A 24,419-nucleotide genomic window follows, 5' to 3' on the forward strand; every position below is an offset into this window, starting at 1 on the left:
TATCTGACCCCAAAAAAAATCCTGAAAGAGACATCCAATCCAACCAGCCCAAATTTTTTTTCTTTTTTCCCCTGTTTTTCAATTTTTATTATGGACCAAAAAGAAATTTATTTTTAAATATATTAACAAAATTATTTGGAATAACAATAAAATTTCAAACTAAATATTAAAAGGTCCAATAAAATCATAACATCCCGTATAAATTTATTACTATGCAACACCTGTGCAATGAAGATCCAAGAGCACCCAAAAGGAGAGAATATGATAGTGGGAGAAAAAGATTAAAAAGAGGAGATTGCAGAACAAACACTACTCCATGATAGGTAAATTGGCCTACTAGTCCTTTGCCTTGAGTGAAACTCAAGATTTGTTAAATGGCTAACTAATGATTTTCTGGGTCAAGATCTCAATAGCCAGACAAATGCATGAAAGGACTAACCCTGATATACCTTTCCAGACAAAAAGCTTTTAGACATCACCTTTATGCTTCTTTCCCTCAAGTTTGAAGCTATAGACAGAAGAGTATAGGGACCCATAAAACAAAACTATAGAAACCCAACTTTTGAATCCTTAAAGTAGTCTTACACGTGAGTCTATTCAAGTAGCCCATACATTTTTGGAACAAAATTGTCACATTAAGATACTTCTTGTCGTTTGGACTAATGCTTCTTACAAAAGTACCTTCAATCCCTTACATAGAAGTCCCAAGTTTAATAAAACATGCAATGCCAATGTAGAACCAACAAAATATAATCATGTTCTCAACTCCAATCACCACCCCTACTATCATTGCGCATAAGTTAATGGGGCCTATCGACTAGAAGCATTAAAATGTCAATTTGTCTATAGACATTTTGGTTTCCGAGAAAGAAAATCCCAGCTTTTGAAAACCTTGACTAGAAGCTCACTTTTTAGGCTTAAAAGGGTCCATAAAATTAGCTTTTTAACCAAACTTTAATTTATCTTTGACAATTACATTTGGTCATCCAAGATATATTATTTTGAGGTTAAGCATAAGCGCATCCAATGTCAAATTCAAAGTCACATGATTGACAATTGACAACATCAGCCAAGAGATGGGTTTGAAAATGACCCGCACTTTTATATTTTTTCTCTACACCTTTTGCCCTTGGAGGTGCAAGCTAGGTAGCAACCAATAATTTGAAGCATAAAAAAGCAAGGGTGCAAAAGGAAGATATTGTATCCGTAGTTACAGTAGAATGTGCAATCACTTCTTTCAAGATAGCAAGTCCCTCTCTCTAACCAGCACAATATATTTAACGAAATGGACCACTGGGACCACATCTGCACTATTAGCTACTCTTTGCTTTGAGTCAATCGTCCAAATATTTTCTCTCTATAGGCTTAAGAAAATGTCACACGGACCTACCAAGATATATACAATGATGTTGAATTCAAACTAAAACTGAAAAACCAGCAGTTTTTCTGTTGTCTAAAATCTTAAACTTGAATTTTCAAGAGCTGCTAGATGCTGTGTCACAAAATGGTTTAGACTGGATTATAACCCGAGCTCCTGAAGCAAGCCTGTTGAGTAAAAATCATTTTTTTTTTCCCAGTTTAGATTGCTGAAAGCTGTAAGAATATAATGATAATTTAAAAGGCCTTACAAAAAACAAGATAGAGTCAACACTTAACTTTCTTCAATTTTGATCACCTCCTCTTCTTCTTTAAATGAATCTATCCTCTTTGATTGCTTTTTCCCTGACAAAGATTCAGTGATTCTTTTGCTGCTACCATTAGATGTTACTGAGGAGATGCCTGAGCTATCAATTCTATCTGATGAGTTCCTTGGTCCATCAGAAACAGGGGATCTCATGGACTCACTTCGTGGATGCTTGGTCAATGAAGCCTTGATTGCTCGTGGAATGCATTTTGAATGTCCAGAGGATGATTCTTCTTTGTCTTCTCGTGGTTTCTGTTCTTTATATGTCCTGCACATTTGTGTATTGTGATGACTGATGACTACCATGTTCCTATCAGATGCCAATCAAAACAAATTACAAAACTCTAAAGCACGAATCCAAAAAGCCAACTACAATAGTTCTTGATCCTAAGTCATTTTCAGTAACATGTTATGAAGACAAGTCTCCAAATATGGAGCTATTTTGTAGAAAAGAAAGAGAATAAAAAGCAATGAAATTCACAATAATGTATGATAAAGGGGCTGCCTACTATTATTCCATAGATTCTCAGTCCAGTCTTTTTCTAATAGATGTTTCAATGATTCCCCAGCTTTGATTAAGACATTAAGTATTAGGTTGTGACTAGTTCATTTCTTGCCCAATCAAGAAAACAACTGCAAGTGTAACTCTTCCCTCACTAATTTGTAAGGTTGCAAGAGAAGATTTTTGAAAGCAAAACTTACCTCTCATCGTTGTAGGAAGAAGAGCGTTTCAGAACATTATGTCCATCTCCTTCCTTGAGTTTAGTCTCAACTAAGCTTCCACTAAAATATTCTTTGTCTTCCAATCTGAGGCTCATCAGCTTTGGATTCTCGGCCAAGCAATCAAACTCCCCCAACATAAAAGAAGTTGAGAACAATGGAGAAGGAAATTTCGAATTGGAAAACCTAGGTTTATAGGAAGGAATAAGGCCAAAACTGTGGTTTTTCACTGATATTGAGCCACATGAGATCAGTTGCATCAGCAAATTTGAAGCCTTCAGCCTTGTGTTGGTTGGCACACGCATGCTCTCCTCTTCCAGAATCCTAAAGCTGTTCACTTTGCTAGCATCAGCTCTAATCAGAGACTCCAAAGTTTCAGCCTTCCCGACAAAAGATGAGGAACTTGAAGTTGAGGGAGGAGGAGAAACAGTATCCCTACAGATTTCTGGATTATCCTTCACTCGTGGAGCTTCAGTTTGACAAATTTCATGGCATTCAGATTCTAATGATCCATCCTCTGTTGACACACCCCTTGTACAAGTTTTTTGAGTTTTGGGTCTCTTAACATTTTCTTCAGTCTGAGTTGACGCATCTGCCAATCCGTCCGTTTTATAAATTTTATACTCTGTCAATGCCAAGCTTAGAGGGTCGCTCTTTCCAGCTCTAGACTCCGGAGAAACATCAGAGGAACCAGTATGTGGTTCTTGGGAAAGCTCATCATCTTGGGAGTGTCTTGTCTCTTTCCCATTCATGCTAGAAGAGGAAGAGGCTTCGTCATGGCTCCTACAAGAAGCTGGTCCTGGCAACAGCTTCACATTCTGTATTTTAACATTGCCAATGGGACTGAAACGATCTGTAAAGAAAAATCCAATAAGACTAAGGTTGCAGGCATTCTATGTCATTCAAGACCTGGAAAATTACTATTTGTTGAAGATATTTACCTGAATTGGATTCATCAAAGAGCTCAGAACCTTTGAGAACATATTCGTTTCCATGGGCCGGTAGAATTAAATCATCTTCGCAGAGATCATGCCATACAAATCCATTCTTGTAGCTTCTGAATTACAAGAACAAACACCAATGGTGAAAACTATATGCATTAATTCGACCAAGTCTTCAACAACCCAACACAGAACAATCTCAATTGCTTCACCCGACAAGGTAAATCTTATGCTGCCTTGACTTTACTAAAATTTTAAAGGAAAACATGAAGCAAATATAAAGGCAAAAATCAATCAAATCTCATATTTTTTGTCGCTTTCCCTCAACATACAAATTGAACACGAGAACATAGAAAATGCAAAAGCTTTCTCACCTCTTGCAAGACCATGAATACAAGGAAGCCATGCCTCTACCTCTCAATGCGTTTAGTCTATCAATCACATCTACACACAAAGCAATCGCTCAAAATCCACAATCCACAAACGGGTAAAAAACAACCACATTTCAAAAAAAAAAAAAAGTACTAGTGTTCCATTTTGTACCTCTCAAGTATAGTCCATCAGGGGACGAAAGTGGGACCTCCATGAAATGAGGGTGCTCTAGTTGCCTATTTCGACAGAGATAGTAAATCACAGGTACCTTCAAACTCTGATGGTATTTTGGGGACTTCTCAGTCCACACTTTGGCCCTCTCAGGACTCACTTGCCGATACTTCTTCATCCGCGCTTCCATTCTCACATGCACAACACCAACCCCACCAACTACACACCGCTAAAAATTGAACCTTTCTCGAGTCCTTAACTCCAAAACCCTGTCAAAGAGAACCCCATTTTCTCATTAGCTTCATTCAGTGCAAAATGTAACTGGTTATGGTGGATGTTTTCTGCCACCATCACAGAGACTGCCCAAAATCAGATCTAACTAGCTAGTAAATAGTAATACCAATATGCAAGTAAAAGCTGGAATCTTTAACAACATAAATAGAAAAAATTCACAGATACCTTGAAAGAAAAGAGGGAAGAGAATTAGAAGCGGAGAGAGGAATGAGGAACGTGTCATATTGGTGAAGTGGAAATGAGAGGGTTTCCACAATTGAAGCGTTGGGAAAGACAGAGATAGTGAGAGTAGAAGAGTTGGGTTTTTGGCGGATTTGATGGAATTGTTTGATGTTGTTGAGAGTTCGGATGTGTCTGTGTTCGGTCGTCTGACTTTGTTGTTCTTTCCACCTTTTATAATACTAATTTTCGTCTTCTGTTCTGTCCTTTCCCCCAACTACCATATTTGCCCTTCATATCGTGCGCGGTAAATTTCAAAGATTAAATCACATCCTGCAATTTTCTTAACATCATCCACGGTATATTAAATTATATATATTTTCTTTCATATTAACATTGTAAATGTCAACTACCATGTATTGGCCCTGAATACGAATTAACGACAGCATTTTTTAAAGTTTTACTTTTTATACTATGTTCTTTTTATTATTATTAATTATAATATTTTAAAAAATTATTAAATTTAAAATAATCATCTGATACATTTTAAATTATGTATTAATAAGTTTATTTTAATACAATAGTATTTATGTGTACGAAAAAAATATTAATTTAAGTATAAGATATTTTTTTTATGTTTGTCTACTAAAATTTTATTAAAAATTATAAAATGTTATAAAATTATTAACATTAATAACATTAAATATTATATTTAAAAAATATCATTTCTTTAAATTTTTATTATGTATTATTAGACACACGGTAAAAAAATATAAAATAAATCTTTCTGTAAAAAATTTATTAAATGAATATTTAATTAAGTTGTAATTTTAAATATATCTATGATATTTTTATTATACTACAAGAACTTGTAAATTCAATTAAATTTGTTGAAATGAGTTTTTTAAAATATTTTTATAAGTTTAAAAATATTTTAAAAAAATGAGAATCATGAGTTTTCTTTTAAATTTTTTAAAAGTATATAGAGTTTCACCCCTTTATATCATTATTTTTGGATGAAAATTAATTATTTATTATATCTGATAAAGAAGTTGAATTTTAAGAAAAATCTTCAAATTATGTCTTCAATTCAAAATTCATTTTTTTCTCTTTTTTTTTTCATCCAAGCATAGCGTATTCTTCAAGTACAAAAAAATTATATCATGTTATGAATTGTATGAAAATACTAAATATTTTTATGGGTGATTGATATTAACAATTTGTATATATAATATACAACTTGTGATATTGTCCATTGGTCTTTATATGATATCTCAGTTTTCTATCGTCGGTGTTCAAATATGATTAAAAACTAGTAAATTTGGATATCTGTGAATCTAAATAATGCATGTAAGTAGTGTTACCCATGTTCAAGAGTGCATTTATAATCGTGACAATCATTTGTAAATTATATTATTTCAAACTGAATAATTAATTGTAATGATACTTAAAAGCCATATCAACACTGTATAACTTCAGTTAGTATGACTTAAAAAAACAAAAAAAAAAAAAGCCTATTACAATATCTAAGTTTTTCACTGCAAAAGCATCTTTTGTCATTTTGAAGAGAGAAAAATCAATTACCTTCAACGAAGCATGGCCAAATGTTATGGAAGTAGTTTATTCTTGAAATTAATGATTTTGGAAGTGAATGTTTTGAAAGCACGAAGCAAGAATGATAAGGAACTATATATGATGCAGACATGTGTATATAGATTTCTAGATCATTACAATTTATAAGCAATGATCTGAAGACCATAACACGGTTTCTTTCTCGCTTTTGACACTGGCCGACCTTTCAACAAGGCCAACTCATACTTGCAAGTAGGAATTCATTTATAATGTAAAACATGTTCATTTCACTTATATTTTACTCTAATTTTTTAATTCCACTTTATAAATAAGAATACTAAAGCAAATGATATTTTATAAAGTGTATGACTAGTAAAAGAAATGATAAAGTTTGGAGAGAAAATATTATTACACTTAAATTTTCAAAGATTAAAATAGCAAAGTTAGTCTTACCTTCACACAGATTTTAAATTATAAGAACAACTTGTTCACCTTTTTATTTCACTTTGCACGCAATTTCTCCGCGAGGCAATTGGTTTCACTTCCTTCACCTACTTTGATCCACGTTTCTTAAATTTTCAATGGTGCGCAATGAAAGATATTAAAAACATCTCTAAAAGTTAGGCTCTGAAAACCAACGTTAACTCCTCAAATCTCAATATCTAAATCGTACATTTATTTGGTTGAGGACCCTTAAACAAGTTGTTAAATGGTGTTGAAGCCAAACAACAAGAAGCAAAATGGATTTGGTCAAAATGAATATAATGGGTGTGACTTATTTTCCACTAGTGATTTAGCTGCTTCACCTAGCTGTCATCTTCCCGAGGTAGGTTCACTCTAATGTATATGCTATGAGTAATCAATTGAAAAAGGTTCAAAAGGGAAATGAGAATGAGTGAGCATGCGTCAAACATGCTTATTGCCCAGAAGATAAGATCAAAAAATGTTTGGCATTGCAATCAGTTCATAGTATCTGTTTGATAGACATTCTCCATCATGAAAAGAAGATTAGGGAAAACTCTAAACAAGCATGAACGTATCTTAATTGTACTAGTGTACGAGTACGTTCACTTATTAATTTATTTGTCTAAAAGTAAGATTAATTATAAACCAACGGATTAGAGAAAAAAATTGTGCATTCTTGTGATCCTTTTTGGAATTTAACAACAATTATGAATCACTTATTCACTTATCACCTGCCTAATGCATATTACATCGTGTAATTATATAACAACCATTGAAAAATATGTATACTTTAGTGGAAATAGCATTGATAATTAACCAGCTAATTAAGTGTTGCGTGTCTGAAAATGATGTGCAAAAAAAGGGTCAGTCATAATAATTTTACATGGGTGAACTATGTTGTTATCATGTATGACATTACCACAGTTGTTAATCTGTACTCAGCTAAACACCTCTTGCATTCACATTCATTCAGGTTAATCTACCTTCATAAGAACATGAATGGTGTGTTTTTATTAATGACTAACTACAAACTTGTCTAATGTCATCATGAATTGAAATGAAGTCAGGTTAAAATAAAGAGGACACAAATCTTATAATAAAAGAATCGAAGCTTAACTGAGGCCCACAAATCAATTCAAGCAATTATTCTCTTCTAGTAGCCTACTTTTCTTACGAGGCATATGCCATTGGCCATAACCACATCATTTATAAGGTTAAAGGAAAAAAAAATTGTTTTTATTTCAGCACTCAGCATCCTATATATAGGCTCTAGTCATTATATCCCACTACATGTATATATACTTGTTTCAATTATACACAATGGGCAAAAACACTTGAAGGGAATGTGTCCATCATAACTAGCAACTGTCATGATCAAGGCAATGGAAAAAAAGGGGGGGACAAGTGTGGGAGAGAGACAGAAACCGGAGTGTTAAAAAGTTTATATTTCTAATAATACAAGGTAAATTGTATATTATTTATAATATTTACATATGTTATTTATATATGTATAGAATTAATACAAATGATCTATTTTTCATAAGTTATTTTATACTGCTAATAGAGAGTATCATGAGCTTGGTAAGTGGAAATTGAATTTAGGTTTATTAAAAAAAAAATAATAAATTAATAAGTTTAAAATAGAAAGTGTGGTTTTGGTATTTGAAGAAGATCATGATATTAAAGGTTTTCAAAGACCATTCAACAAAAGTTATATGCCACGTTTATATTGTAAAATTTGATGGATTCAGGTATTTTTGAAACTTTCTTTTGTCTTTAGTAGCCTAGCCTAATGCCAATTTAATTTTATAGAGTTCTATTAGGATTGCTTGAATTCCCATTAAGAAGCACTCAGAGTGAAGATACTTCCTTTTTGCAAAGACAAAAGTAATTGTTATAACAATTTGATGAGATATCGACAAATAATTTTATAGGAATGTAGAAAATTTATTTATTTATTTGTTTAGAGACATATAATAAAAACTTATACATAATAATTTTTATTAAAAATAATAAAATATGACATACTTAATGTATAAATAACATTACATGCTAATTTTTAATAAAAAAAATTGTTTTTTTAATAAATTTTTTAACATACATCTTTAAACACATGTTAAAAAAATAAGAAATTATTAAAAAAGATTGACTTATTTGTCAAGCGATCATGAAACTCATAAAGTGCTTTAGAGTATCCATTATATTGGGAGTTCATGAGCAAGCAGCAGAAGTGTTATGATATTTATGAGTCTTTTATATTTCGAACAAAATTGATGCGTCTAAAAGAAAGAGTTACGCACATTTATACCACTTATCCAAGATTGCCCAGCTGGCTGCCTTTGAGTTGAAGTAGTCTCACATCTATTTCAACCACCTGATGGGTGCAATTATGCACCCAAGTGTTGCGTAATTATTATTTTTTAAATCAAAAATGTTTTTTTTGGTCCATTAACTTGTTAATAGGTTGGGCCTCCGTGTTAATAACCTGTTATCCAGTTGGTATGTTGGGCCTTGGGCCCCCATGTTTTTGTTATGGAAGCGCTGAGGTTAGTGGATAATGGAAGTGAGAAGAATTTACGAGTTTCATTTTTCAACGGTAACGATCATCTTCCGCCGACGAAGCTTTGGCAGAGTTCCAATTCCGAAATAATCTTCCCGCCATTTTTTATTACTTTCCCAGCACTGCATTTCTCTCTTCGACTTTTCAGTTAGTTAATGCTCCCACTGCATCTACGACCATGCTTCTCTCTTCCCTTCTTTCGCCCCATCACAGTTATTAGGGTTTCCTCTCTCTTCTCTCTTTCTCTCTGTTTCACCCCTCACCGCGCCATGTCCAAACCACCCTCTGCTTTCGACGCTCTCATGTCCGGCGCACGCGCCGCCGCCAAGAAAAAATCCCCACAACAACCACAACCACCTTCCTCATCCCCTAAGAAAAGAAAATCTCCACACTCCACTTCTACTCAAAACCCTAACAGCCTCAAAACCCCCCTTTCTTCTTCCCCCATTGAAACCGTTCAACAACCTAACAAACAGCATGAAACCGCCGAGCCGGAACACAAGATTCGCCACGTGTCATCTTCTCAGGAGATTGTCGCGGAGCTGAAGAAACGAGTTCCGCAGCTGAAGAAGAAGCCTTCGGAGTTCGATCCAGCTTCGGTGGCTTGCTGGGAGAAGGAGAAACCTGTGCCGTTTCTCTTCCTCTGCTTGGCCTTTGACATGATTGCTGAGGAAACAGGAAGGATTGTTATCACTGACATTGTTTGCAATCTGTTGAGGACCGTCATACATGCCACGCCGGAGGACCTCGTTCCCGTCGTTTACCTATCCGCCAATCGCATTGCTCCGGCGCATGAAGGGCTGGAATTGGGAATTGGCGATGCCTCTATTATCAAGGCGCTCGCCGAGGCGTGTGGAAGGACTGAGTCGCAGATTAAGAATCAGTATAAGGTGATTGATTACTTTATATCTTCTTGTGTTCTTATTGTTGATGTGAATTTGACTGAAGAAGATTTTTGTTGTTGGCAGGAAAAGGGTGATTTAGGGTTAGTGGCCAAAGCGAGCCGTTCCTCTCAGTCTATGATGCGTAAGCCTGATGCATTGACTATTAGGAAGGTTTTCAACACTTTCCGCCTTATTGCCAAGGTATGTTATAGTCATTATTAGGGTTATTCACTTTTTTGCATTACTCAATCCTGTCCATTCTGCCTCAAGCTTGTGGTTTGTTTGTTGTTTTAAATATTAGTGTTTAGTATTGTCCGGAGAAGTTTAATCTACCGATGCATAGGGTAGAACTTAAAATTGTTGTATCACAGGATATTAATTTTCTATCCATATATCTTTTACTGAAAGCTATGGCTTACGAAAAGTTGTGTTATATGTTTGTTGTGATCTTTAAATTCCTAGTTCGCTATTTGGTGGGTATGTTGGATTTTAGTATGCATGGTCTGTGTCCTGTAAGAGAAGGAAAGAGGATTTTGTTTGGATTTACCATTTTTTTGTTCAGTGTTGAATGTTGCTAAATTTTGCTTTTACTTTGATTTTTGAGACAACTTTTTGTTGAGAGCTGAATGTTTAGTTGTTTACTTTGTCTTAATTTCAAAATGTGTACAGGAATCTGGAAAAGATAGTCAAGAGAAGAAAAAGAATCATATCAAGGCACTTCTTGTGGCTGCAACTGACTGTGAACCTCAGTATCTAATCCGTTTGCTACAGGTTGAAACTGTACTTTTTTATTAAATTGTTCTGGTGGGCTTACTTCTTCATCTTAGTGACTTCTTGCTTTTGTTTTCTAGACAAAGTTGCGAATTGGGTATGCTGAGCAAACTCTCTTAGCTGCATTAGGCCAAGCTGCAGTATACACTGAAGAACACTCTAAACCACCTCCTGGAATTCAGTCTCCCTTAGAAGAGGTAAGCCAATCTGATTGAGAGTGGGAAATATGGTGTAGAGAGTGAATTGGTTTAAATGTCTTAGTTTTGTAAGGCTAGGGCAAATAGCAACATGTGCTTTGGGTTTTAAACATTTGAAGTGCATTGGCACTAGTTGGGGATGGGGGGTTGCTGCTGAAATGGATATTAGTGATTTTTGGTGAAGATACCTATCTTTTTCCTGTTTATTCTGCATTTTAGGAAATTTTAGGCTGTAATAGTCCATTGAATTTCCTTTCCTATTAGATTTTTCAATTTCTGGTTTAATTTTGCATCAGGCTTCAAAAATTGTCAAACAAGTGTATTCTGTTCTTCCTGACTATGACAAAATAGTATCTGCACTGCTTACGGATGGTCTATGGATGCTTCCAAAGACATGTAATTTTACTCCTGGTGTTCCAGTTGGACCTATGCTGTCAAAAGCAACAAAAGGGGTATCTGAAGTTCTAAATAAATTCCAGGATGTGGAGTTTACCTGTGAATACAAATATGATGGAGAGCGTGCCCAGGTGATTCTTTTTGGTCAAGTTTTCCATCAGAATTATAGTGCTTATAATACTTATCATGTGCACTAAGATTAGCTGTATTGAGACAGATACATTACATGGAGAATGGCTCAGTTGAGATTTACAGCAGAAATGCAGAACGAAACACAGGGAAGTTTCCTGATGTTGTTGCTGCAATTTCAAGGTGAAAAACATATTAATATTGTATTTGGGGTCTGGTTGACTTTTTTGGGTTGTTTATGGACACGTAAATGAATTAACACCATAAAGCTGCATTTAACAAAGCAAACACACTTAATGACTGGTGATTATTTGAGATAAATACATTAGTCGCTTCCCGGTAAAACTTTCAACTGCATATTTTCTGATATTCGCTGTCAATGAACAGGTTAAAGAAAACAACTGTATCATCATTTGTTCTTGATTGTGAACTTGTTGCGTATGATCGGGCAAAACAGAAGATCCTTCCTTTCCAGGTAATCTGTGTGCTGTTTTTTTTTTTTGTGGGTGTCAATACATCATTTAATGGTAGTGTAGAAACCTTTTATACAAGCAATTGATCAAAATAAGTCCTTTCATATATTATGCTTCTGTTTTTTTACTTATCTTGGTGATACAACTTTTCAATTTCTCATATTGTGGGGGAGTTGAGATTAGACATATGACTTGAAAGACAATTTTTTTAACTGATACATAGGAGCTCCTCTCCTACAGAAGAGTTGGGATGTGAATCAGAGGTAGTTATCGCTTATCTATATCCCTTCAAAATAGAAATTACCTTTGCCTTGTTACTATTTACTTGTATCTGCATTTATGCTATCCGAAGTCGTATTATCCAGGACTTAGAATTTAAAATCTCCTTTGACTCTTTCAAGAGTATGCTTATGTTTGTGTTTAGCCTTCATGATCTAATATCTTGACAGGTGCTTAGCACTCGGGCTCGGAAAAATGTATCTATGAGTGATATAAAGGTTGATGTTTGCGTATTTGCTTTTGATTTGTTGTATCTTAATGGCCAAGCACTTCTTCAGGAAAACCTGAAAGTCCGTAGAGAGGTACAACTTTTTATCTTTTCTCTGCCAATAGTTTCATTATATTGTTTTCCTTATTAAGTAGCTAAGTCCTTGATAGGGAGAGCCAAGTGTCGAAAACCGAAAATCTGATTCATTTTTTAAGAATTTTTTTTTTTAAGATGTACATCCACAGAACTATGAGAGGTGTGCTGATTGTTGGTTTGGGGTTAGCATCCTGCCTTGGGGAGGTCTAGGTGGATTGTTGTAAGATTTCACTGTGGTGCTTGGCTAGGACACTTTGGTAGAAATTGTGCATTGACGAACAATCTATGTTGCATAGATATAAGTACAACAACAGTAAAATATTATTTTATTTATGAATATCATATTGATAATCTAGAACAAATTTTAGTCAAATAAAAACTTTACGAAAATAGAAATCTAAAAGAATAAGAAAATATTCTAAAAAATATTAAAAATATCACATTAATAATTAAATAATATAATTATTATAAATAGTTATTCCTAAGTCAAAAAAAATATTTTTTTAAGTTTTTAAAAAAATAAGATTAAAATGCTTACTTAAAAATTAAAATATCTAAATAAGTTAAAAAATACCAATTAGGTCATATTTGGGTGATAACATTTTTGAATCGTTTCCAAATGCTCTTTCACAAAGGTTGAAATCCAGAAGCAAGTGTGGTACACAGTTGATACAAATGGAAGTATGCTGTATGCGTATCAGTATTGGATATGGATACGACACACATGATGATTTTTCAAGTATCCCTGCAACATAGATAACAATTATGGCTTTTAACTCAATAGTAAGCAATTGATTGAGTAGGTGCTGTCAAACCAAGTTTAGGAGTTATATTTCTGGAAGGTTGATTGTGTGAGGCAGGAGGAGTAAATTTTATTGCAAGCTTGTTGGCTTTGGGCCAGCAAATTGTGTGGGCAAGACCTTTGTGGTTGGAGTTTAATTGAATTGTGTTGCTTGGGTTGGTGCAGTTAAGCTGAAAAGGTTGAGCAATGTCTGATAGTAGCTGTAGCCTATGGCCTTCTGGTTAGTGGTCAATCCAATATTTCAATTGGAAATTGGGGAACTCAGGAGATCAGGTTTTTAAAATTTCAGTTTGGTAGGGAGGCCATATTGAACGTCTTTTATACTGTTTATCAAATGTTAATTTTCAAAAATGATTGTATGTTGAGTTTCTGAATTGTCATTTCCCATAAGTATCGACTTTATATAAATAAGAACCATATGTTGATGGGTGCCTACTTTCCTCACTGCAGCATCTCTATGCCTCTTTTGCGGAAGAATCTGGATTTCTTCAGTTTGCAACATCAATAACATCAAATGATGTCGAGGAAGTACAAAAATTTCTTGACAAAGCTGTTGATGCAAGGTCCACTGATTCTTCTACTTAATTTAAATTTATGTGGATTTCATTGTTTTGAGTTAAGATTATATACATTATTTCAGCATAGTTCATTATACTTTTTATTTTAATGTGATTGCCTTCTTAGTAAAAACATTTGATAGGCATTGAAAGACATCATTAGACTACTTAATTGTTTGTCTACCACTCAGTTCTTCAAACTGTGTTTTTTCTTGCAATAATTTGATCAAGAATGTTTGCCATTGATATTTTACTTGTCTCTTGATATGTAGTTGTGAGGGATTAATTATTAAGACATTAAATGAAGATGCTACATATGAACCTTCCAAGAGGTCACTCAACTGGCTAAAACTGAAGAAAGATTATATGGAAAAGTAAGGATGTAATGTTCATTATTCTTAATTCTTTTCTTATCATAATGTATTTCTATTTATTCATTGGCTCTAATTTGCAGTATAGGGGACTCACTAGATTTGGTACCTATTGCTGCTTTCCATGGTCGTGGGAAACGTACAGGTGATTATGAAGTGTATTCTTTAATGTGGCAATGCCTATGTTTATTACTTATCTTTCTTATCGTCATGTGGGAATAAGGCTAAGCCCCTGGGATTTTATTTATTTATATACTTCTATTATTAGCCCTTGGCTCAAAGAGTTTTGAAATGAAAGTGGCATGTCTTGTAGGGGTCTATGGTGCCTTCCTCCTTGCTTGCTATGACAGCAATAATGAAGAATTTCAAAGTATTTGTAAGATAGGTAAGTGTTTTCATGTTAAGTCACCACTGAGTTCATTTGTTTATTAAGCTTAATTCTTTCTTGCAATCTTCATGTTATGGTGAGTAGGAACGGGATTCTCTGAAGAAATGCTCGAAGAACGTTCTACTAGTCTTCAATCTAAAGTGATTCCCAAGCCAAAGGTCCCGGCCTCTTGTTTCACTCTAAACCTCTTTTCAGTTCTGCTCAGTATATTATGAACTAATTTAAACATGCTCTTTGATTTCAGGCATACTATCGATATGCAGAAACAATCAATCCTGATGTCTGGTTTGAAGCCAGTGAGGTAAGAAATATCTTTACTTGGCAATTTCATTATTTTCTTTTCCACTTATGTCCTTTAGTGTACTATGATTAGTGTGTTGTCTTTACCTGCCTCTTACTGTTCCCGAGTTTTGAAGTTCCTATTGCTTAAATGAAAGGCATGGAAGCATTTTCATACTGTTGGAAATACTATCATGGTCTGATGCCACTCGATCAAGGCTGAATGGTCTCGCAATATGATCAAGTGGTCAGATTGGTTACATTGCTTTCTGGTTTAGTGAATGTCCTTGAAGATGTATTACTAATTACAATGTGGATCATAATATGTGCAGCCAGCTAAATGTGATCATTTTCTTTTGTATAATTCCTGGGACAGTGTAGCAAGCTTTTGACATGAATTGCTTAATCAAATTTCTCCCATCATGTAATGCAATTCAATTTTTAAGTAAGAGGTGAAAGATCTGGAGTTGACATGATTTTTTGCCAATGCCTTTTTTTAATTATATATTTTTATCCAATATAATTGAATTATGCTCTCTAGCATAGATTTTAACATTTAGTTATATGTTACTATATTTCATCCAGGTGTGGGAGGTGAAAGCTGCAGACCTGACCATTAGCCCTGTTCACCGTGCTGCAGTGGGCATAGTAGATACGGACAAGGTAATAGAAACGATGGCTGAAATGTCAGAAGTTTTCTTTTTCCACTCTGAAAATTCTGCTTGTTAACATTGTTTAATTGCTAATAGCAGCTGCATCTAACTTTTATTGGTGGCACTCTTAAATTTTCTATATAGGGCATATCTCTTCGGTTTCCACGTCTACTTCGAGTTCGGCTGGACAAAGCTCCTGAAGAGGCCTCATCATCTGAGCTGGTAAAGTTCAATCTTCATTCTCTGACAAACAGTATATGGTGGACGACTGAGAAAGAGTAATGAGGAATTGAAAATTGAATTATATGGTCTTGCTTTACTTGCTTGTTTTCAGGTTGCTGAAATGTACAATGCTCAAAAACACAATCACACAAACAACCAAGATGACAATGAAGATGATTGAGGGAAAAATTGTCTCACGCTGAACTATATATCTCAGTACTTTTACTGATGATTCCATGAGAGTAGACGTGCAGATGCAAATTCTTTGCCATACATAGGTCAGATGGCATAACTGCTTATTCAACATGATTGGAAATTCAGGGTAAAACGTGAAATGAGCTTATGGAGGGTCCAAACAAAAGAAATTTGCGCTGAAAGCATGTTAGCTGGATCATTTTTCAGGGGGTGGGGGGTACCTCGTTATTTAGTGCTTGTGTAGAATTGATTGTTCTTTTAACATGATACTGCAATTGTAAGGCTGCCAGCGTTGACGAAGAACGCTGTTTAATATTTTGCACATGCTAATGGCATCTCAAATTTTGAGTCCTCTTGTCAAATGATTTACCGGTGCACGTGTCTTGTAGAGCTTTATCTTTCGGTTTTCAATAGTAAAATGTTGTATTAGACTTTCTTTCTGACTGTACATGCTACTGTTTCAAATATCTAATTCTAACGCTTCAATGGACCTGACTCAAGATAAGATTGAATATTATTTTCATATTGGAATGATGGGCGATTCTTCTGGAAGCCAGATAAACTTGTTAGGGAAAAGGACTGGGTTCAATGATTGCCGTGAAGGAGACACTTAGGTGAGATCTGCCTAATGTTTTGAATGGGGTATGAGTATCTAGTCAAGCAAGTGATCATCTTCAAGCCTCCGCGTTCTGTGGAATAAGCCCTTGTAAACCGTTTTCACTTTGATCCTCTACTTAAGTTTTACCATTGGATCAAACTATTTTTCGTTCTTACTTAGTTACTTTTCTTTCTTTTTTTCCGGGGCGTGTTTTGAATTTTCGTTCTTGCATACTCGAAATGAACTCTCTTTGAATTTTCGGCTATTTGAATATAGGCGGCATTCTTGTTGGCCCGATGTATATAATGGGCCTGGGCTTTATTTCGTTAAAACTTTCGTTGTGATATTAACTTGTGTCCCCCGAGTTTTATTTTATTTGGCTTATTTCAGCCTACTATTGACTAAAGCTTCGACGTCTCTTGTCTTGTAAGGCATGAGTCGCGTCATTTGCGCAGCCAGTGTTCACCCTTCACAAGAGGCTTAGCGTGTTTTCTAGGACTTTCTTGTTGCCGTCACTGGCAAGGATGCATTGATGTAATGTTTATTAGCAGAGCTAGCTGGATGAAAGTAACGTCTTTGTTTTTAATTTTTTGCAACAAAGAAAGCAATTAGCTATACCTTGCGCTAACCACGCAAGAGAGGAATACAGGAAAGATCAGAGGTCAAAATGCCCTAAAATCTGAGGTTCTTCAATAGGAACAGTAGTATCATATGCTGGATAAGGCTAAGGCTTGGAAATTATGTGCAGTACGCACTATTTTTAACAAAGTTAATGCGGTCTCTGCATTTACCTGTCTGCTTTCAACAAGACTATCCATGTGACTTCCCTTTACCTGCCCTCGACACTGTCACCTTGATCAACATTACCACTGTTATAGAACATGGCTACACTTAGTATGAACTCTGATGCTGACACCCTTCTTTTAGATCTTGAAAAATTAAAAATTGGCACAAAAATAATGAAAATTTGTAACTAAAGGATTTTCTAATATCACAATCGCTCTGGAAGAGAAGTGGCAGACTATGAATTAGAGGGATAAGCAACTATCTGCGATAACAGTTGTTTAAAGATCGAAGACAACTTTTTTTAATCATTTTCTGGTGTACACAATAATATGATTCAACTTTTTATACCACAATTTGGTATTCTTGATTTGTTAGCAGAGTCTAATTTTACCTTTCATTTCCATGCTTTCATCGAACATCATGATAGGTAACACAGATATATAATAGTCAAAATTATCTGCTCTTAAAAAGAAGTATTTGGCGCGCTCTAAATGGAAATCATTAACAGATTAGAGAATGAGGAGACACATAAAAGAGGCTTTAGTGAATTAGAATTACAAAAGATAAGAAGTAATATAAGAAGTGAACAATGATAACTTGTCCAAGAAAAGCTTAATATAATGATACATCACACCAGCAATAGATCCTGATTCTGATTTGTGGGTCCACCTAACCCGACACGCAGAGCTCATGGCCGTCCCCCTTGGTGGTTGGCCACACCATTTCCCAATCCCAACGACTACAGACCCAATCACCCATCCTCTTAATTGTTGATGTGATCGCAGACACCAATCCCTCTCTCTCTCTCTCACACACACATTACTTACTGAACTACAGTATCTAAGTTACATTACAATTTTAGTGACCCTTTCACTTCACACAAAACAAAAGGAGAATGTGAATAGGGGAAAATGCCAAGGATAAATAAAGTCTTCATCCAAACATTACCATAAAGCCAAAATCAAGTATTTTTTTCCTTCTTGTTCTTCTGCTCCCACCAAGTTAAATCAGGATAACCTCTTCTGTCCACTGTACATATGCTAGATCAGTTCAACACCAGGTTGCTATTCCTAAGCTTTAAATCATATTAACTTTGTTGTAAAGATATAAATTAAAAACTGAATGGATAAATCAGACTTAGTAGTCAGTGGAGTAGAATCCTTTGGTACTTGGTCTGTGAGGGAGAATCAGAGCCCTCACAGAGAACCCTTTTTCTACTAAGTCTTGCACAGTTGGAGGGAGTATTGTTAACAAAAGAATCTTGGTGGAGGAGCTGTGGCGGTGAAGGAATGGTGACAGGGGGAATCTCAAAGGACTCAAGAGGTGGTGGTGGGTGTCTCCATTGAGGAAGTGGTCCCGCAAGGAGCAGGGTCTGAAGAAGAGGACCAGCTTTCATAACCGCTTGCAAAAGCTTTCCCTTTTCTGGCAACGGTTTATCTGGTGATATCAACTCAATCATTGACTCTGACAAGGGGTGTTGTGGCAAATGCTCCATCACTGGAGAGGAAACAATGCTTCCTTCACAATCTGATGATGAGAGGCCATTGTTGGAGGACTCAATTCCTCTCCTTGGTTCATCTTCAATGCTTGAAATCCCTGAAGCAGGAGCAGCATGCTGCTGCAAAACAAACTTCTCCAAAACAAGCCTTTGGCATTTCTCTTGTGCTTCATCTCTTTCTCTTATGACTTTGTTGAGCAGTTCTTTAAGGCTAAGTAGCTGATCATCCCTCTTTCTGAGTTCCTCTTGAACAGTGGCTCTTGTTTGTTCAAGCTCAAGAGTAGTGTACATAAGGGACTGCTTCAGCTCGTCCATTGATTGAGTCTATCATCAAAGTTACAACATTTTTATGCCTAAAACATGCAACTAAGCACTTCAATGAAAAATTAAAAAAGAAGATAAAAAGTAAGTACCTTTCCGTGGCAGTAGTAAGCCCAACTTAGAAGGGGGTTGCGTTGATTGTCCATGCTTAAAGGGAATGGAAGAAGAGGGAGAGTACAGAGTGTGAAAGAAGAAAAGAGTTAATGGTTTTAGATTTGGGGAATGATGGAAGGAGTTTTATAAGAAGCAGGGAGTCCAAGTAACTGTTGGTCTTTGTGGTTTTTGCTTTGCCTTCTAAACGGGGTTTGGAGAAAATCAAAAGCACAAAAAAGGCAAAAGCCAAACTGTGGCCAAATCCTACGGCCCCTATTATCCCTATGCCCTCTATCTATCTAATAATATCTCCTCGCTTCCCTCTTATATCTCACTATTCCATGTTACTTCCTAAGTTTCTATGCCATCCACGAAACTTAGGTGTATTCTTTTATTATTTTTAATAATTTACATAGTAAAATTTTATATTAAAAATACTTAAAAATTATATCTAATTTTTTTTAAATATGATATTTAATATTTATAGGATAAATAAATAATAAAAAATATATTATAATATTAAAATAAATTTAAAATTTTATTAATTTTAATTCAAGATAAAAAGTTAATAATAGTAAAATTTTATTATTAAAAAAATATTTATTATAATTTTATAATTTTAATATAATAATTTTATTGTATTTTTTTTATAAAAATTTTATATTTATAAATACTTAAATTTAGCCGTAAAATTTATTTGTAATATTACGGGTTTGAATTTTAAGATTGACTACTTTGATTGATTATAATTTTTTATTATTATTATTTTGGTAGGAGGATTTTTCTTAACATTTTTGTAGTGGGATTTACTTTTATAAGAAAAAAAAAAGAATAAATATATTTAGATACTGTTTAATTATCTTTATTATCAATTAATTTTTTATGTGAATTCTATTAATAAAAAATAAAATTAAATTAAATTATTTAATAAAATTTTATAAATTCATTTATTTATAAATAAAAATGTTTGAAAAATAAAAATATATTACTACAGACATATAATTTCTGGTCTTTAACTACATGTTTGCATTAAAATAAATTTGAACTTAATCTTTAAGTTAGAACGAAATTTGTATACTCAATAGTACAGATTATATTTGCTTGAAATCATCATCCATTTTTTATTGCAAACAATCATGCTGGCAAAAGAAAGATGTGACAATCAACTGTGAAATCCTTCCTTCTAATTAAGGATGGATGAATAGTAAGAGGATTTTTCTTATTTTCTAGTGGGATTACTTTTTTGAAAAAGCTGATAAATATCTTTTGATATTTTCTCAATATCATCTTTATTATCAAATTGTTTTTTATGTGAATTGTATTAATAAAAAATAAAGTTAAAATTCTTACGACATGTAAACTAAATATATATGAAAATCGAAAGATGTTATGGAGGAGAAAGATGTACAAGGATAAAAATACTTAAAATTTAATGATTTAGAACTTATATAAAGTTAATTATTTATCAAACCCTCCATCTAAAATTGATAGTATAAAATTTTAAATTGAATTTAACTATATGTATGAGTCAACTATTCCATGGTATGTTTTTAATAAGTTGTGTGATGGACTGAAAGCCAAAATGAGCAATAAAAAGAGGGGACAAGAAACCATTTATAACTTTTCTTTTTGTTTTAACGATCTCTGATCTCTTAGACAAGTCCTCTTCAGGTCTGGCAATTGGCTTTTCCAGCATCTTGCATACTATTTGATCAAGAAGAAGATCTAAGAAAGTGACCGTATAAAACAGTGATAACCTTTCAACTATTAAATAACAATAATAACAAAAAATGAAGAGCTGGACGTGACATGTCCCTTGAAAAGGCCAATTATACTCAAATGATCTTCCTTCCTTCTTTTCTTTCTTTTTGAAACATATTTTTTTGCATTTAACTTGAAAATTATGGATTGCAAGTCTCCCAAAATAATATATTCAATCCAAGGTGACAGATGACTCCATATTGGGAGGAGCTATCAAGATCTTTTAGATGTTAATTAATCATGTTGTATTAATTGTGTTATAATCTTAAATTAGCATCCCTGAATGCCAAAACATTAATTGTTTAGTATGGTAAAATTAAAATATAAAACCTCTTAATCCATACGAGATTAATTAGATTCACATGAATTTCTTTTTAATATCTTTATTTCAAATTTATCATTTCTTTCTTGAAATTAAGAATGTCATGATCGCGTTATTGCTCGCTTGATTTAACGTTATTGAAAATAGATTTACGTATATTTTAACGCTTTAATTATAATTTTTGTATTAAATTCATGTTTATTAACTTTTGAACGTGAATATAAATGCACACTTCATCATTTCAAATTTTGCTGGCTTTTGACTGAGATTTTGCAACAGTACTTTGAATTCATGGGCAACTATAGGCTACGATCCTTATTCCCCAATGAAGGTAAACTTTCCTTCTGTCTCGTTTTTTACATGTACATGTATAACCATTTTTGGCTAAGTGAACTTACCCTTTTCATTTTCATCACACATGGGCTGCGTCGTGAGGTAAATCCAAACATTTATTTTGTTTTTGTTGCATAATTTCAATTTGTTCATCGACAAGAGTGCCTCACTTTGATTTTGCTTCTTTATTTAAACTACAAGAGAATTTTTGAGATATTTTCATGATATGAAAACTTGTCCTATTTCCTTTAAATAAAAACAATCGTATTGCATAATTTGATTCATTTCATTGACTGTAATCTTTCAAAGACCCAATAGGTAACGTGACTAGATAGGTATATCGAGGTGGATCTTATCTTATAGAAACATGTTGATTAAGAAAACAGAAGATCGGTAGTGTGACAAAGTGTATTGAATTTATGTACTTTGTATGAAATTAACGTCTTGATAAAGGAAACTGGATATTTTGAACGTTTTTAAAACCCTTTTTAGTATCTTTTGATCCCAATCTAAGGGCACATTGAGCACTTAATCTGAAAGCATAAATTGTATAGCTATAATATATAAGCATTTAAAGAGTATCAAAACATATTTAATATATTTTTTTTTATCTCTTCTCTTATCATATCATATCACATATTATATCTATCATTTTTATCTTTTTTATTTCTTTTTCTCTCTGAATGTAAACAATGTCTACAAAATATTTTTCTAAATTGTACGATGACAGTCTATTCCTCTTCTTTCCAGCATAATCTTTTGCTATTTTATCTTAACTTTTCCTTATCAATATTACTCTGCATTCCCATATATCTGGCCTTCATCTTCATATAGTTAATCTTAGCAAAACCGGAATCAAAACTTTCACATAAAATAATCATAAAATATTAAAGCTTATACGAATCATATAATCATAAATTGAAATGCTAATCTTTGTCGTTGTTTCTTTTGTCACGGTGTTTGTTCTTTGAATTCTACTTTCTTGAAAATGTTACATGCCAAGTGTGTGGAGCATATTTTAATTTAAAGTTTATATTTGGGAAATCGTATTCGTATAATGCCGTGAGATAAACAAAATAAACCCATTATCGGTTTTGTAGATTGTACTTTCTCCATTGTGAAATCAACTAATCTCAATTATCCATCTGGCTCTTCAACATCTCGGAATTAGCAGTGCCTAGGGACACTTCATAATACGGTTAAACATCTCTACTATCTAAAGAGTTTATTTTAACATCAATGCAATAGAAAATTTTCACTTGGTCTCCACTCCCCAATATACCAAGAGATAATATTTTTTATATCTTCACAGTACCATAAGAGCTACAATTAATTAATTCCCAAGTTCCAACTACTCATGAGAGAAGTTTTCTCACTTTATCTCCAACAAGAAGGTAAGCTTGAAAATCTAACATCTTTTACGTGAGAACAATAAGATAAAACTTAGAAAAGATTTGATATATAGTAATGTAGATATCATGTGCCAATAGGATGCATATCTCTCTAACTTGTGCTTTGGTTGACGATTTCAGCAGTTTGAGCGTGTGGAAGATGCTTGATCCAAATTGACAAATTGAAGGGGTTTTGTGTGAACATTCCCAGCAGCATTGCGTGTGGAAGATGACTAATATTTAGAGTAAATTGATGTTTTCCAGTAATTAATTAAACTTTATAGCTAGTACAATCTTAAAGGTCAATTTGATATTCTTTTAACTTTTAAGAATTAGAATTTCGAGAGAATTCTTGTTTGCTAGCTTGAATTTATAAACAAATGGTTTCCCGTTGAAAAACCAACTCGCCGGTCTTCTCTTCATATTTGCCCATTATATCTCTTTCATCATGGGAATGACTTTGATTTTTCTACACGAGCATGTCGGGTATCAAAAACTAGAAGCAGAAACCCACTTTACCAATTCAAATATGATTCTTTTTTTATCAAATTTTCACACGATTCCTTGTTAACATGATTTTATTTGAATTGAGTAAGGTACGTTCTTAATTTGATTATGAAATACAATGTCATGAGTTTCATAATTCTATTAATAAACACTTATAAAAAAATTAGAATAATAAAATAAATTAAAAATAGAATAATTCTATTAAAAGCTCATTTATCTAATTGTTTCTTAAACACCTGCAAACTTTTTTCAGAACTTGATATTTTTAAGACTTTTCTTTTACCATTGAAAACTCTCATAAGACATAAACTAATCAAAATGTAGAAAAAGGACATCATTAAGTGAAAGGTGTCAGTTGTCAGTTTATTGTTTATTGTGACTCATTCTCAACAACTCTTATCTTTGATTTCTTAAAATACTCTTAATTAAAATATGTCTTGTGTTATATTTAGATTTGTTGTCACACCTACACCGTAAATCTGAAATTGATAATTATAGTAATTGATATTGAATATAAATATTTTTTATGTTTTTTATTTTATTTTTCAGACTAAAATAGAATTTAATTATTTTATTATATATATAATTTATATTCATTTTAATTTATTTTTAATAATAAAAGTATTTGAGTTTAGTTTTAAAATACAAGGAATAATAATTTCAACAAAAGATAAAAAGTATTGTTTTTAAATTAATTTAATTTGCGGTGAATTTAAAGTTAAAAAATCTAACTATTTTGTCAACTATAAATTAATTTGGTTCTTGAATGTTTGAATAAAATCATTTTAAAATTATTTTTTCTAATTATACATAATTTTAATTTGGTCGGTATATCCAGTAATATTTTTTGTATGTGGTAATGTGACTGAAAAATTTTCCTCAATAATTGTTTTTTAATATATATATTTAAAAATTAAAAATAGTATACTAATATATTCCCTAATGATTTTATAAATGTAAGGAACATTAAT

At 33.2% G+C, this 24,419-nt stretch overlaps 3 protein-coding genes across 4 annotated transcripts; 1 reads left to right on the forward strand and 2 right to left on the reverse strand.

The window, feature by feature from the left end:
• Nucleotides 1–1,651: 1,651 nt before the first annotated feature.
• Nucleotides 1,652–4,533, reverse strand: LOC113859752 (protein UPSTREAM OF FLC-like). Its single transcript, XM_027492448.1, has 6 exons — nt 4,348–4,533; nt 3,889–4,157; nt 3,720–3,789; nt 3,346–3,461; nt 2,387–3,257; nt 1,652–1,994 (listed from the first exon to the last, which is right to left on the reverse strand). Exons 2-6 carry the CDS (start codon nt 4,076–4,078, stop codon nt 1,652–1,654), a joined length of 1,590 nt encoding a protein of 529 aa, XP_027348249.1. The 5' UTR covers nt 4,079–4,157; nt 4,348–4,533.
• A 4,404-nt stretch (nt 4,534–8,937) lies between these two features.
• Nucleotides 8,938–16,273, forward strand: LOC113857904 (DNA ligase 1). 2 transcript variants are annotated; one of them, XM_027490186.1, is made up of 17 exons: nt 8,938–9,828; nt 9,907–10,023; nt 10,492–10,593; nt 10,674–10,790; nt 11,087–11,317; nt 11,404–11,498; nt 11,703–11,790; nt 12,238–12,369; nt 13,624–13,736; nt 14,003–14,104; nt 14,185–14,246; nt 14,415–14,486; nt 14,574–14,647; nt 14,734–14,790; nt 15,354–15,431; nt 15,566–15,643; nt 15,756–16,273. In XM_027490186.1, the coding sequence occupies exons 1-17, from the start codon at nt 9,094–9,096 to the stop codon at nt 15,822–15,824; spliced, it is 2,322 nt and encodes a 773-aa protein (XP_027345987.1). In that variant the 5' UTR covers nt 8,938–9,093; the 3' UTR covers nt 15,825–16,273. The 2 variants fall into 2 exon arrangements, with proteins under 2 accessions (XP_027345987.1, XP_027345986.1); XM_027490185.1 differs by having other exon boundaries at nt 8,969–9,828; nt 14,415–14,471; nt 15,756–16,158.
• A 366-nt stretch (nt 16,274–16,639) lies between these two features.
• On the reverse strand, nt 16,640–19,307 carry LOC113858446. The gene is made up of 2 exons (XM_027491107.1): nt 19,134–19,307; nt 16,640–19,044 (listed from the first exon to the last, which is right to left on the reverse strand). Exons 1-2 carry the CDS (start codon nt 19,185–19,187, stop codon nt 18,367–18,369), a joined length of 732 nt encoding a protein of 243 aa, XP_027346908.1. The 5' UTR covers nt 19,188–19,307; the 3' UTR covers nt 16,640–18,366.
• Between the last annotated feature and the right edge of the window lie 5,112 nt (nt 19,308–24,419).

This window comes from Abrus precatorius, unplaced genomic scaffold, assembly GCF_003935025.1.
Source record: "Abrus precatorius isolate BTA unplaced genomic scaffold, Abrus_2018 Scaffold2, whole genome shotgun sequence".
Lineage (NCBI taxonomy): Eukaryota > Viridiplantae > Streptophyta > Magnoliopsida > Fabales > Fabaceae > Abrus > Abrus precatorius.

Coding starts and splice junctions, on each gene's coding strand:
- LOC113859752 (XM_027492448.1), bottom strand. CDS start 4,078: ATGGAAGCGCGGATGAAGAAGTATCGGCAAGTGAGTCCTGAGAGGGCC. Junction 3,790..3,888: donor TGATGGACTATACTTGAGAG/GTACAAAATGGA, acceptor CTTTGTGTGTAG/ATGTGATTGATAGACTAAAC. Junction 3,258..3,345: donor CTTTGATGAATCCAATTCAG/GTAAATATCTTC, acceptor TTTTCTTTACAG/ATCGTTTCAGTCCCATTGGC.
- LOC113857904 (XM_027490186.1), top strand. CDS start 9,094: ATGCTCCCACTGCATCTACGACCATGCTTCTCTCTTCCCTTCTTTCGC. Junction 14,791..15,353: donor TCTGGTTTGAAGCCAGTGAG/GTAAGAAATATC, acceptor TATTTCATCCAG/GTGTGGGAGGTGAAAGCTGC. Junction 15,644..15,755: donor AGGCCTCATCATCTGAGCTG/GTAAAGTTCAAT, acceptor GCTTGTTTTCAG/GTTGCTGAAATGTACAATGC.
- LOC113858446 (XM_027491107.1), bottom strand. CDS start 19,187: ATGGACAATCAACGCAACCCCCTTCTAAGTTGGGCTTACTACTGCCAC. Junction 19,045..19,133: donor CTTACTACTGCCACGGAAAG/GTACTTACTTTT, acceptor CTTTGATGATAG/ACTCAATCAATGGACGAGCT.